At 36.9% G+C, this 12,163-nt stretch overlaps 1 protein-coding gene across 3 annotated transcripts; it reads right to left on the bottom strand.

Annotated features, from left to right (window-relative positions):
- Nucleotides 1–6,837: 6,837 nt before the first annotated feature.
- On the bottom strand, nucleotides 6,838–11,358 carry LOC122072051 (glutamate receptor 2.8-like). 3 transcript variants are annotated; one of them, XM_042636577.1, is made up of 6 exons: nucleotides 11,177–11,358; nucleotides 9,027–10,007; nucleotides 8,668–8,945; nucleotides 8,275–8,587; nucleotides 7,681–8,084; nucleotides 6,838–7,581 (listed from the first exon to the last, which is right to left on the bottom strand). In XM_042636577.1, exons 2-6 carry the CDS (start codon nucleotides 9,985–9,987, stop codon nucleotides 6,928–6,930), a joined length of 2,610 nt encoding a protein of 869 aa, XP_042492511.1. In that variant the 5' UTR covers nucleotides 9,988–10,007; nucleotides 11,177–11,358; the 3' UTR covers nucleotides 6,838–6,927. The 3 variants fall into 3 exon arrangements, with proteins under 3 accessions (XP_042492511.1, XP_042492510.1, XP_042492512.1); XM_042636576.1 differs by having other exon boundaries at nucleotides 8,668–10,007; XM_042636578.1 differs by lacking the exon at nucleotides 11,177–11,358 and having other exon boundaries at nucleotides 8,668–9,701; nucleotides 9,817–9,928.
- Nucleotides 11,359–12,163: the final 805 nt, after the last annotated feature.

Genomic DNA, 12,163 nt, shown 5'->3' with positions numbered 1-12,163 from the left:
ATTGCAAAAGGGTGTTTGATTTTTCTGTTTCCCGAAACGTTCTCAATAGTGTAGTCGGGTCCAAGATACGAGTGAAAGCACGATGTTGTAGGTATGCAACTCACGAGTAAATGCATGACGTTGGAATTGCAGGTATACTTCCTGGAGATGAGCTTCAGAAGGATGAAGGCAATCCAAAATTGTGAGCTTCGTACAATCAGGTTGGAATCGCTACATCTGGATAATGAGAAGTTTCAAACATGGGTTGGGGTTGGGGTAGATCGAGTGAAATATCGGATTTTTCACAATTTTTGTCCCTCCCATTGTTTCTAGAAACATTCTCCATTCCTATTTCTACGCACATAAATAAACATAAATTTCTATTTTTGTTTCCAAAAATAAGTGAAACGAAACAGAAAAATTAAACGGTTTTTGAGGTGTTTTTCTGTTTTTGAACATAGAAAACAAAAATATACGTTTCAAGAAACAAAGTCAAATGGGCCCTTAGATCCTCACTCTTCAATACAACTAGCAGAATATTAACACCATAACCTAAACATATCTCAAAAACAAGCACTAGCAGTGAGATGTTGAGCACAAAATCTGTATCTCATGTAATTAACTAAAGGTGCAGCTGATTATGGGCACCATGTGCTGCCCATTCTCAAAATCGATTTTGTTACTTTCTGGAGCATATAGTTTGCTGAACAATTGGTACCTTGCATGTTAAATCATCTATATTTTCTCTCTGGTTTCTGACTTGAAACGATTTATCTTAAATTATTTATATTTTTAATCATGATAAATTTATTAATATTTTCACATGCATGTGGGCTTATTTTTGTTCTTGATCCTTTGGATGGTGTTTTGTTCTTGAATCTTGGGAGCCAAGTGCTTTTTTCTATATGATGCTCTTCTATCCTTAATTAAGTTATTTTCCATTACAATAGTTACGTATTATGCTCTTTTCTCTTATCTATTATTAATAAGAAAATAATTTGACTTTGAGATTTAAAGCCATGTTGGTTGCATTGTCGGAAATTCATTTAAATTCCTAAACTCCTCTGTTTGTGGTGTTTGCATTCAAAATGAATTATTCTCTTAGGCTGCATGTGGTAATGTTTCTGTTCCAGAAACGACATTTCGTATAAAAAACGGAAATTTTAGTTTTTGTGTCAAAATGTCATATTTTTTTTTTTTTAACTAAACTGGAACGACAGAACTATCTTTTGTAGTTCCATCAATTCTTGTTTCTACTTTTTTTCACTTTTGTTCCAAAAAAAAAAAAAAAAAAAAGGAAACACATCATAAATGCACCAAAAGCTTTTTTCCATTTTTTCATTTTCATAGAACGAAAAAACTCCAGAAACGTTTTTTGGAAACATTACCAGACGCAGCCTTAGTGCATCAAATATGCCTTCCCATAAGCATGTTATCCATTTGAGTACGTTTATTATTTTTCCATAGCTTGCTTTTGGAGTATTTTTCTCCCGATGTTTATATTATTTATTCACAACGCCCTTTACAGGAACATGGATTTATATGGGGAATGAAAACTGATTTTAGACATAGAGGTATTGATCAATTTAAAATTGTATAAAATTTTCCTAATTACTATTATCTCCCATCTTTTTCTTCTTTTTGAATTGTTTTTTTTTTTTTTTTGGATAGGTAGGGAAGGAAGTAGGTAACAACCAGGAGGCTCGAACTTGAGACATCTTGGTGAGCATGGGTTTTTTGCACACTATTGCTCACCAACTGCATTAGGCCGTTGTTGTTTTTTTAAATTTTTATTATTAATTTCATTCCTCTGTTGTTCCATCTTTTTTACTTTTTTTTTTTTTTTCAAAATGTTATTATTGATTTAATTTGTATTTTGTTTTATCTTCTTATTTGTTGTTACAAAAGTGCTACTTTATTTTGTTTTGCATGTTATTTAAATATTGTTAGGTTCTATACAGATGGCTGACAGAGATAGGATCGATCCCGGGATGGGCTTTTGGAGTTAAAGTGGGTGAAAAAAAAAAAAAAAAAAAAAAAAAAAAGTAATCTCTGGTGGAATTACTAGAGTCAAGGAACACCTTGCTCATCGAACAAGTGATGTGGCTTAATGCTCCCTTGTTCCGTTCCAGGTGATGCAGCAGTTTCAGGAGCATTTGAATCCCGGGGAAAGTTGCATCTAGAGCCAAACGTAGACAAGTGGATCTTGAGCAGATGGTTTCCAGGGAAAGAGGGCACAGATTGGGTCCAGTTGATAGGTCAGGGGACCCAGACTATGAGCATTTGGCTGCTGTAGGTGGACACTCTTTCATGTAGACAGATGAAAGAGATGACCATATGGAGTATGATATGTGTATAGTATGGTCACTTTTGAGACCTATAAGTTGAGACGAAGATCTATTTTTGTCGATGAAGCAGGGCATCCCAACAGACAAGTGGAGGTGGTATTAGGGGACGATCGATGTAGCATTCAGCTACAGTTAGAGAGAAGACACCATCTGAACAGGCTGAAGAGTGGGCCAACTCTATGAGGTAGAGGGTTGTGGATAGTACTGTCCGACCAGGTGATTTTAGACCATCATCTACGACACAAACAACGACTGATCAATATACTAAAGGGAAAAATAAGAGCTCGATGTTACCCAGGTATGATAGGCACTTTGCAAGTTTATGACTTTCAATGGGTTTTTATTTCATGCTGCTAAGGGACTGCAGCTTCAGAACCTATTGGATATAGCAGTAGAGGAGGTTAAATGCAAGGTACCTTCGTTATATCATATTCAACAGATTTATCTACTGCTTGAGGTGAAACACTGAAAGAATACATCAAATCCCTCCGACAAGATTGGCTCAAGAAGGTAGTTAGTATTGTCTGATGGGTGGATTGGGACCACTAAGAAGACACTCATCAACTTTATGGTGTATTCCAATGGGAATATGATATTTCTTAAGTCCATCAATGCCTATAAATAGATGAAAACGAGTGAGTTCTTACTCACACATATGATAGTCGTTGTCCAAAATATTGGAGAGGATTATATAGTCCAAGTAGTCACGCATAACAATGCTTCATAAAAATTAGTAGGGAGGCATTTAGAGCAAAGGTTCCGTAACCTATTTTAGGCTCCATGTGCTGCCCATTGCCTAGATCTGATTTTGCTGGAACTTAGCAAGGAAGCAGAAATCATAGAGGTATAAGTGTTGGGACGAAAAATTTCCATACATATATAATTCCCTTGTCGCAACCAAATAGGTATCAGATGTTCTGTAAGGAGAGGAACATGTTTAGGCCTGCAGCTACTACATTTTCCACTGAATTCATATCTTTGAATAGCTTACTAGAGAATAAGAAATTCCTGCAGCAAACCTTCATAGATGAAATTTTTTTTAGGGCCCTTGGGTGGAATGATCGACAAAGGAAAACTACAATTGAGTTGTCACAACAAGTCGTGCTATCCAATTTGGTTATGGGAAAGGATACGTGAAGTGTTGGCAATCTTGACTCCACTCATATTTGTATCGAAGGCATTTCATACTGAAAACAAAGCTACTATGCCATTTTATCTATGATGCCACGTTTCGGGCTTGGGATTTCATGCCATTTCATTAACGGCCACAGGTATACACTTTCTTAAAATGAGACATTGCTTTTACCTTTTGTGATTTAACTTATATGCAATGAATTTTACATCGACAATTGTGTGTGTGGGAGTCATTGATAAGATTGGTACTATCTCTGTTTGGGTTTATTGCATAATTGATAAAAATATTGTTGGTTTATTTAAAGTTGATTATCTGATGACAGGAAGCACAAGTGAAGTATACCTTCGAGGATTGCTCATAGGAATGAAGCATATACAGGATGGACACACGGGGATATCTGGACTGATTCTATCGCTCTACAACTTTTTTAAGTGCATATGGCCTCTATGAGAAATTCCTTTTTTTTTTTTTTTTTGATGTTCAGAATTTTTTATCGAACTTTCTTTTCATCTCAAACCTACTATTTTGGGTTCTCACGAACCTCTCTTTCTTATCCTCACTCCTATAGTAAATTCAATCCTTTCTATTTAATGAAATTTATTTTTCTTCTGATAAAAAAAAATAAAAAATAAAAAATGCCATTGTATAGTTTAACATCACTACCAAAAAGGAGTTACATGGGCGCATGCAAAAAAGACCATAGTTCATTTGCCACGGTGGATTTGGCAGTGAATATGTTGCGTAAATATAAATGCTTTATGCTCTACAACGTCATTTTTAAACAACGTCATTTTTAAAACGCTGTTGTAGAGCTTATTTCCTGTAGTGGTTATCCAACACACACTCTCTCTCTCTCTCTACCAAAAATAAAAAATAAAAAAATCTGACACACTCTACAGTAAGGATTTTTGGAGACAAGGAAGCTTTCCATTGATGTTTGGAGGAGGCATGTTGGGTCCAAATGGAGGTAAGTTCCTCCATTTTGTTATATATGAAGTTCATCTGTGTAACTAAAATTATTGAAATCAAGAACGACCCCGACATTAAATGTGTGGTGTTTTGAGCAAAAGCAAATTTCGCGTTGCAAGGAATAGTCCTTGTGGGTATAAGAACGAAGTGAAAACAAGATAGACTGAGTGGTTCATCTCTACAACCTTGAAGGCTCATCGGCCTTTGGATTTGTAGGTCTTCATAGAACATGATCCCTTTTTAGGAGATCTAAGGAGATATGAGTTAAATTTTGAAGATGCTGCAATAGGACATGTCCACTAGCCATTATTGTACAAATCATTTAATTTTCGTATTAGGATAATCAAGAATAAGTCACTAGCAGTCTTTCAATGAATCTAAAATGGACACTATCTAAAACTATGTTAATGGTTTATGAGGAAGTATATATCAAGTCAACAAATTTGGAGGAAAAGATATCTCGACTAACAACATTACTAGAGCCCAATTGAATTATATGAAAAGAAAGGCTCAACGTGGGGTTGTTTGGTTAACCAAGCTATTTAACAAGATTATGAGTACGAAAAATATGCTTGATGAGTGGAGAAGTATTGTTCTCCCAATTTATAAAAATAAAGGAGATATCCAGAGCTGCAACAACTATAGAAGTATAAAACTTATGAGTCATACTATGAAACTATGGGAGAAGGTCATAGAAGTTTGCATAAGAAGAGAAACTAATACCTTAGGGAACTAATTTGGTTTCATGCCTAGGAGATCCACAACAAAAGTGCTTTACCTTCTTAGGAGGCTTATGGAAAAATCCAGAACCTACAAGAGGGATCTCCATATGGTCTTTGTCGACCTAGAAAAGGCCTACGACAGGGTCCCCAGAGATTTAATTTGGTAGGTATTAGAGAAGAAAGTGGTGTCAAGTTAATATGTGGATATAATTAAAGACATGTATAGAGATATGATGACTAGTGTGAGATTTGTGGGAGGCCAAAATGATGAGTTCCCAATTACTATCAGGCTACATCAAAGATCCGCATGGAGCCCCTACCTGTTTACACTTATCATGGATGATTTAACCAGGAATATTCAATGAGAGATCTCGTAGTGTATGCTTTTTGCGGATGATATTGTTCTGATCGATGAAACAGTGGCAGAGATTAATGATAAGTTAGAGCTATGGAGATATATTTTGGAATCGAGAGGTCTTAAGATAAGTAAAACGAAGATGGAATATATGATGTGTAACTTTAGTCGATTCAGGATTGATAGCGAGGGAGTGAAAATTGAGAGGAGAGAGATCCCACAAACTGACTGTTTCAAATATCTGGGCTCTACCTTAAACAAGGAAGGTGAAATTGATGTTGATGTTTTCCACGTCTGGAGTGTTATGTGATTGACGTATTCCTCTAAAGCTTAGGGGAAAATTCTACAGGACAATCATAAAAGACTAGCTATGATGTATGATGCAGAATGTTGGGAAGTCAATAAGCGTAACATAGATAAGTTGAGTGTGGCAGAGATGATGATGTTGAAATGGATATGCACAAAACACTGAGAGATAGAATAAGAAATGACCAGGTTAGAACTTATTTAGGACTTGCTGCAATTCAAGATAAGCTCAGAGAATGTTGGCTACGATGGTTTGTACATGTCCAAAGGACGCCTTTGGATGCCCCAGTACAGAGGAGTGACCAGATGGATGAAGCTAAAAGGTCTAGGGGTAGGCAAAAAATGACGATAAGTTAGTAAGAAGTGACATGCAAAAGTTAAGTTTTCTCCTTAGTATGGCATCTAAAAGAGCTGCCTGGAGGGTGAATATCTGCGTTGCCGATTGTTCGTAAGTGGGATGTCCCAATTTTTTTTTTTAATATATATACGAAAAAAATCCTTTTCCGTGGGTGCAGAGAGGATCCGATGGCTGGCACGGCATCGAGGCATGTGCCGATGTTGTCTCGGCCGTTGGATCCTCACCGCACCCGCGGGAGAGGATCATCGTACATATATATATATATACGGATCCATGTAGCCGATCCCATTTAGTTGGGTTACGGCTGAGTTGTGTTGTTGTTGGTGAAAGGCTCATCTCCTACAAATGTTGATACCTTTGTTACCTTGGTCTTATCAAATGTTGGTGCATTGATCATTTGGTGAAGAACCATGGGTAATTAAAAATGATAGACTCATAGTACAGAGCTTGTCTTGCAGATTAAGATGAAGAACAAACCTCTCTCGGCTTTAGCTACCTTTCCAATGCCCTGTTTGAACTTTGAACCCATTCAAAAACTGAGTTTTAAATGCACAAGTAAAATATATAAAAAAATCTTAACAAAAAAAAAAAAAAAATGGAATATATATGAAAAACAGAGTGGTAGATGAATGGGAGAGAGAGAGAGAGAAAGAGAGCGAGAGAGCGAGCGAGCGAGAGAGAGAGAGAGAGAGTAATAGTACTTATGGTTTCATGATAAAAAACATCGACACTATTAGTGTCTGCCAAATACAAAATTAGCTAGTAATTAGAACACTTGGCCCCTCTGCATCTGGACCAATACTCTCAGTAGAAATTAACTCCTCACCTTGCCTTCGATTTGCATTCGGAGAAGTACTGAATTGGCTTCCCTGATCTTCCAAGGGACTGACATTTCCATGTATACCAAAGGGACTGGTTGATGCCCTTGCTTGGTCTTCTTCTTCAGGAGTGCAATACCTGTCTATAACAGAGGGAATTGCTTGTGAACTTGGGGCAATAGATATGGGTGAAGCTTCATTGACTGATGGAATTTCTGTATTTTGTTTGTGATTTTTAGTTACTCTAGAATCATGAGAGGTAGGATCTTTCTCATCATATTTTTTGGCCAGAGTAACAACTCTTTTCAGTGTAGAAGCATTAGGATCCTCACATTTGATAACGTCCCCATTGTTACGACAGAAACGAAGAATGAAAATGAATAGGGCTAGAAGTGAAGCAGCTCCAGTGATGATGAACAACCCCCCAAAGCTATCTAGAGACAGACTATATGAAGATAACTTGGTACTACTGTCTGGACAATTGTCTTGCCCAAAATTTTTTTTCTCAATCTGTGCCATTTTATCTCCTTCCGTTACACTTAATATTGACCTTGAAACATCAGATACCAGTGGGGATCCTCTTGGAAAGACCTATAAGAAATTAATAAAATGAATTTATCTACCCATATACTTTAAGTGGGTCGGAGAAGGGGGGGGGGGGGGAGAGAGAGAGAGAGAGAGAGGACTTACGAAGCCAAACCCATCAGTCTTATATGTAGGTCCAACCATGGTGTACTTGGCACAATATTTTGAAAGAAACAGTTTCATGTAAGGGATCTCATCAAATGCAGCAGCAATACCACCATTGTGACTCCCTTTAGATAAAGCTTTGTCTAATTCTTCCACACTTCCAAAGGCTCTAATCTTGGACTCATTAAAGCTCATTTGCTTTAGCATATCAAACACAAATGAACCATTTTTGTAGCCCACATACTCCCCATTTCTTATGAGCTCTTTGACATCTGTGACAGTGGGTTGAAGCTGTTGAACTGTCAGCATGGAAGTTAGGCTTGCTGTGTAACTTGATGTGAGGATGAGCACAACAAAAACCCATATGATCACAATGAACCTAGCCAAGTTGCTGAACACATCTTCTGTAGCCATCAAAGTAACATTTATAAATTAGTCAACTAGTTCCAAAGGAGTTTTTGGTGGTAAGGGAAATGCCAAATGAAAATCAGAATAATTTAACAATTGTGGCATTTGGCTCATAAAATCACTACTTAAGTTAACCATATATTAATTTTGAAAATATCTATAGAATGAAATAGGATGAGTATTTACTATGTGCAAAAACCATCGTTGAGAAGGTGAACCAGAAGATCATTCCAAGTTGATTTATAGGTGTACCCCTAAAATCGTTGTTTACTCTGTGTTCGAGGACCCAGGTCACAATGCCTGTGAAGATGAAGAAAATGAGAATGGTGAACCATAGATCCCAATTCAGAGGCTTCAGGAAAACCCAAATATTCTTCCTCTTATCTTGTTGGATTGGCACTACCATTGTTACCCCAGACTCTGTGTATGGCAATGTAAAATCGACATACAAGGACCGATTGGCTATGATAGTTGTATCTCCAATGACTGCATCATATTTCTGTCAGCAAACAATAATAACCCTCATATTAGTGAACTGATAAGGACTGCAACTAATTGTCAAAATATTTCTATACTTACTTGAAGATATACTTGATAGACCAAATCATTGTAGCTCCCAGCACTTGTATTATCAGACTTCCTGAATGGAATGAACTCATGAGGAAGGGCATATGGCAATTTCCCAATTACAGCATTAAAGACATCAATGCAGTACCCAGTGACATTTGAGGCATTGGTGGTAGGATCTATTACTACTGTCACAAATTCAGTATATCCTTTATTAAAAGGAACTCCAATCTTCAGTTTCTTCCCATTTGTAGGAATTTCCCAACCCTTGGGCTCAGTCATAGAATCTCCTGGCCATACTATAGGACTGAAATTGGAATTTGAAGATGTAAAAAATTTGGTACCAGATGCATTCAGTTCACGTAAAATACCATTTGTTGGTGTCGAGAACCCAATCTCCCTTCCTCCACGACCTATTACATTGAGTACTCGATATGCCGATGAGTGTAGTTGTCCATCAACAAGGCTAAATTCTCCACTCAAGCCTGTAAATTCTGTCTCCAAGATTGTCTGGAGAAGTTTAGGACCTATTGTAGAGATTCCGATAGTTAAAAGGTCAGATGTTCCATTAACAACTTGTGGGTGCTGGAATTGGAGATTCGCTGCCCCGAATTTCTCAGTTGCCAGTGCTAGTGCCCAAACAGTATCATAAGCCCACAGTCCAAAAATGTTTAGGTCAGCTCCTTCCATTTCTGGGTTATCCTTGTGGAACTTGTGTCTCCATCTAATCTTAAAATTGTTAAGCTTATCAGACATGGGCACATAAGGCTCAACACCTAGTACACCTTGCATAGAATGAATAAGCGAGAGATTCATGGAATTCAATTGATTAGATAGCCCATCCGTGATGATCCAGGCATATCCTTCATTCATCATTCCTACTTTTTTTGCTTTCAGAAATAAACGAGCAGCAAGAGAGTATGACATGTGCACAACAAATACTCTAGTCTGCATTGCCATCATCTTGTAAAGCTCTGAAAGAATTTGATCGTCGTTGGAGGCTAAAGTAGAAAGGACACTTCTATAGGGGACCCGGGTTTCAATTTCTGTAAATGCATCGATTAAGTAAGGTACAATTCCACTACCATAATCACTGTCTTCATATATCAGTACAGCTTCCTTCCATCTGAAGGCTTGAACAATGGAAGCAATTGCTTTTACCTGAGAGGAGTCACTAAGGGAAGCCCTGACAAAATAAGGAGTTTGAGCTGGAGAAAGAGAAGGATTTGTTGCAGAGAAAGAGATAATGGGCACTTGAGCTTTGTCTCCAAGATCAATCATAAACGCGGCCTGGGATGATGTTTCTGGCCCAATAATTGCTTGTACTTCCATGTTCTTTAGTAGGTCAACAGCTGCATTCATAAAGAATTTCACTTATCAATCTCTTGATTTCCAAACTTATCAATCTCTACGAAACAAGAAAATGAAGAACAAACAGTTGCATTATTTATTATTACTACAGTTGCAGACACTGGCACAACAATTGAATTGGAAGAGATCTCAATCGATATGTAGAGAAATCCAGGCCTGTATTTGTTGGGGTTTATTGAATCCTTATTGAAAAGTTTTGTACCAATACAACAAAGAGACAATCATGAAGTTTTTGAAAGTTATATGGGGTTGACATAAATTATCACCAAACCATTACTTGTAATTCAAAGAAGTCTAAACTCAGACTAAAAGAAAACATAAAACCAGAAAATCATAAACAGAGAGGATCCTCATTCATGAGGTCATGGCTGTTCCTACTGCCATTACTATCAACAAGGAACTAGTGGAGAAGGAAAGAGAAAAGAGTTGCTAGTTACCCATAGAAGCAGCATGGACCACATTGTTCTTGGAATCCCTGGTGTGGAGAACCAGTCTTGTTTTGTAGAAACTGTGGGTTTCATAGAAATCAGACAAAGCCATGGAGATGCAGCTAAACCCAATTTTCCCAACCAGTGTATCGAAATCGAGAACCACCCCAACATTGAAGGGGATGATGGTTTTATTTTGAGCCAATACACCAAATTGATTGCCAATGAAGAGATGACTCAGAGAGAATATTAAGATGAAAGGTAAAACAACTTGGACTGATGAGTACTTCATCTCTAACCTCAAAAAAACTGTTAAGCTTTGATCTTAAGGTCATTAATGCAATCCCCTTCCTTCTTATAGTAACAATAAGAAATCCCAGTACAAGGAAAGAATAAAACTTTGAATAGAATGATGGAAAATAAATTATTAAGGAATTTGAATTATGACAATCCAAAGCATGTCTATAGGCCATTAGTCAATGACTAAACCCAATTGGAATTGTCTATTTGAAGATCCTAACAGATTTGGAGCTTCTCAAGGAGGACCAAACCAAGTTATGTGCTGCACGTTCCATCATGATGATTGATTTCCATGGAATCAATAAGATTGCAATCTTTCTGCATCGGTGAAGTCAAGTTTTTCTGATTCTTTGATTATTTTAAGTTTGGTCAAAGTATGCAAGCTACCAGTAGAAAGACTTTAGAACTGAGATAAATCTTACCCAAATGTAGCTACTAGCTCTAGCTGACGCAATCTCCCATTTGATTATCCCCACAAAACCTCTGGGTTGCAAGAACAAAAAGAATTAGAAGCGCAGGAGAAAGGATTTTATTAACAAGAGAGGATTTCATGACCTTAAGCAGAGAAGTGTTTTTTACTCTTAGGTTTGGACAACCCGGCCAAACCGACTTGATTCAGATTTCAGACTCGTTCCCTTCTATTTTCCCCCCTATAGATATGGGAAAAAGAATGCTACCCTAACAGCATGGAGCATGTGCGGACCAATGTGAGGGAGCGTGGGAGAATCTTCGGTGCATGGTGGGATAGGGGCAGGATGGGTTTTTCTGCACCCTGTTATGTCTAGGAGAAATGACGAACACATCCCTTATGAAAAGAAAAATCTCACTTCTAGTGATGCTTCCATGGGGCACTCCTATTTGCCCCATATTGTCACAGAAATCATGCTACCTCTCAGGGAATATAAAGTTGTAAAGGAAAGTTATAAGATTCTTAGAGGTGCCTTAAAATATATATATATATATATATATATCATACTATCATACTACTATATAAAAATACGTACTCGCCTTCTTTCGTATACTTTTTCAAAAAGACCAAAAAACCATTGGCATCTACCCAAAAAAAATTTCAAATGACCAAAAAACACTGGAAAAATCTTCAAATGACCAAAAAAACCCCTCAAAATGGAAGATGAAACAAATAATAATTTTATAATTCACTATAATTATTATTATTAATAATAATAAATTCGCTATAATTATTATTATTAATAATAATAAATTCGCTATAATTCTCTATTATTATTATTATTATTATTAATAAACTCACTATAATTCTCTCTCACTCTAAACACGGAGGAGAAAGGGAGAGAATATAGAGAGAAATAGAGAGAATTATGGAGAATGGGGAGGGAATGAACAATTATGGAGATATTAAAAAGGTAAATATGGAGAGAGATATACTAAAA

The sequence above is a fragment of the Macadamia integrifolia genome, chromosome 2 (genome assembly GCF_013358625.1).
Source record: "Macadamia integrifolia cultivar HAES 741 chromosome 2, SCU_Mint_v3, whole genome shotgun sequence".
NCBI lineage: Eukaryota > Viridiplantae > Streptophyta > Magnoliopsida > Proteales > Proteaceae > Macadamia > Macadamia integrifolia.
Note: the sequence above shows the minus strand (reverse complement) of the source record. Positions and strands in the feature narration are given on the sequence as shown.

What these genes read in the sequence shown, in the direction of transcription:
- LOC122072051 (XM_042636576.1), bottom strand. Translation starts at nt 9,987, where the DNA reads ATGGAAGTACAAGCAATTATTGGGCCAGAAACATCATCCCAGGCCGCG. An exon ending in TCTATCAAGTATATCTTCAA is followed by an intron (nt 8,588 to 8,667) that starts GTAAGTATAGAA and finishes GTTTGCTGACAG; the next exon opens with AAATATGATGCAGTCATTGG. An exon ending in AACGATGGTTTTTGCACATA is followed by an intron (nt 8,085 to 8,274) that starts GTAAATACTCAT and finishes TGATGGCTACAG; the next exon opens with AAGATGTGTTCAGCAACTTG.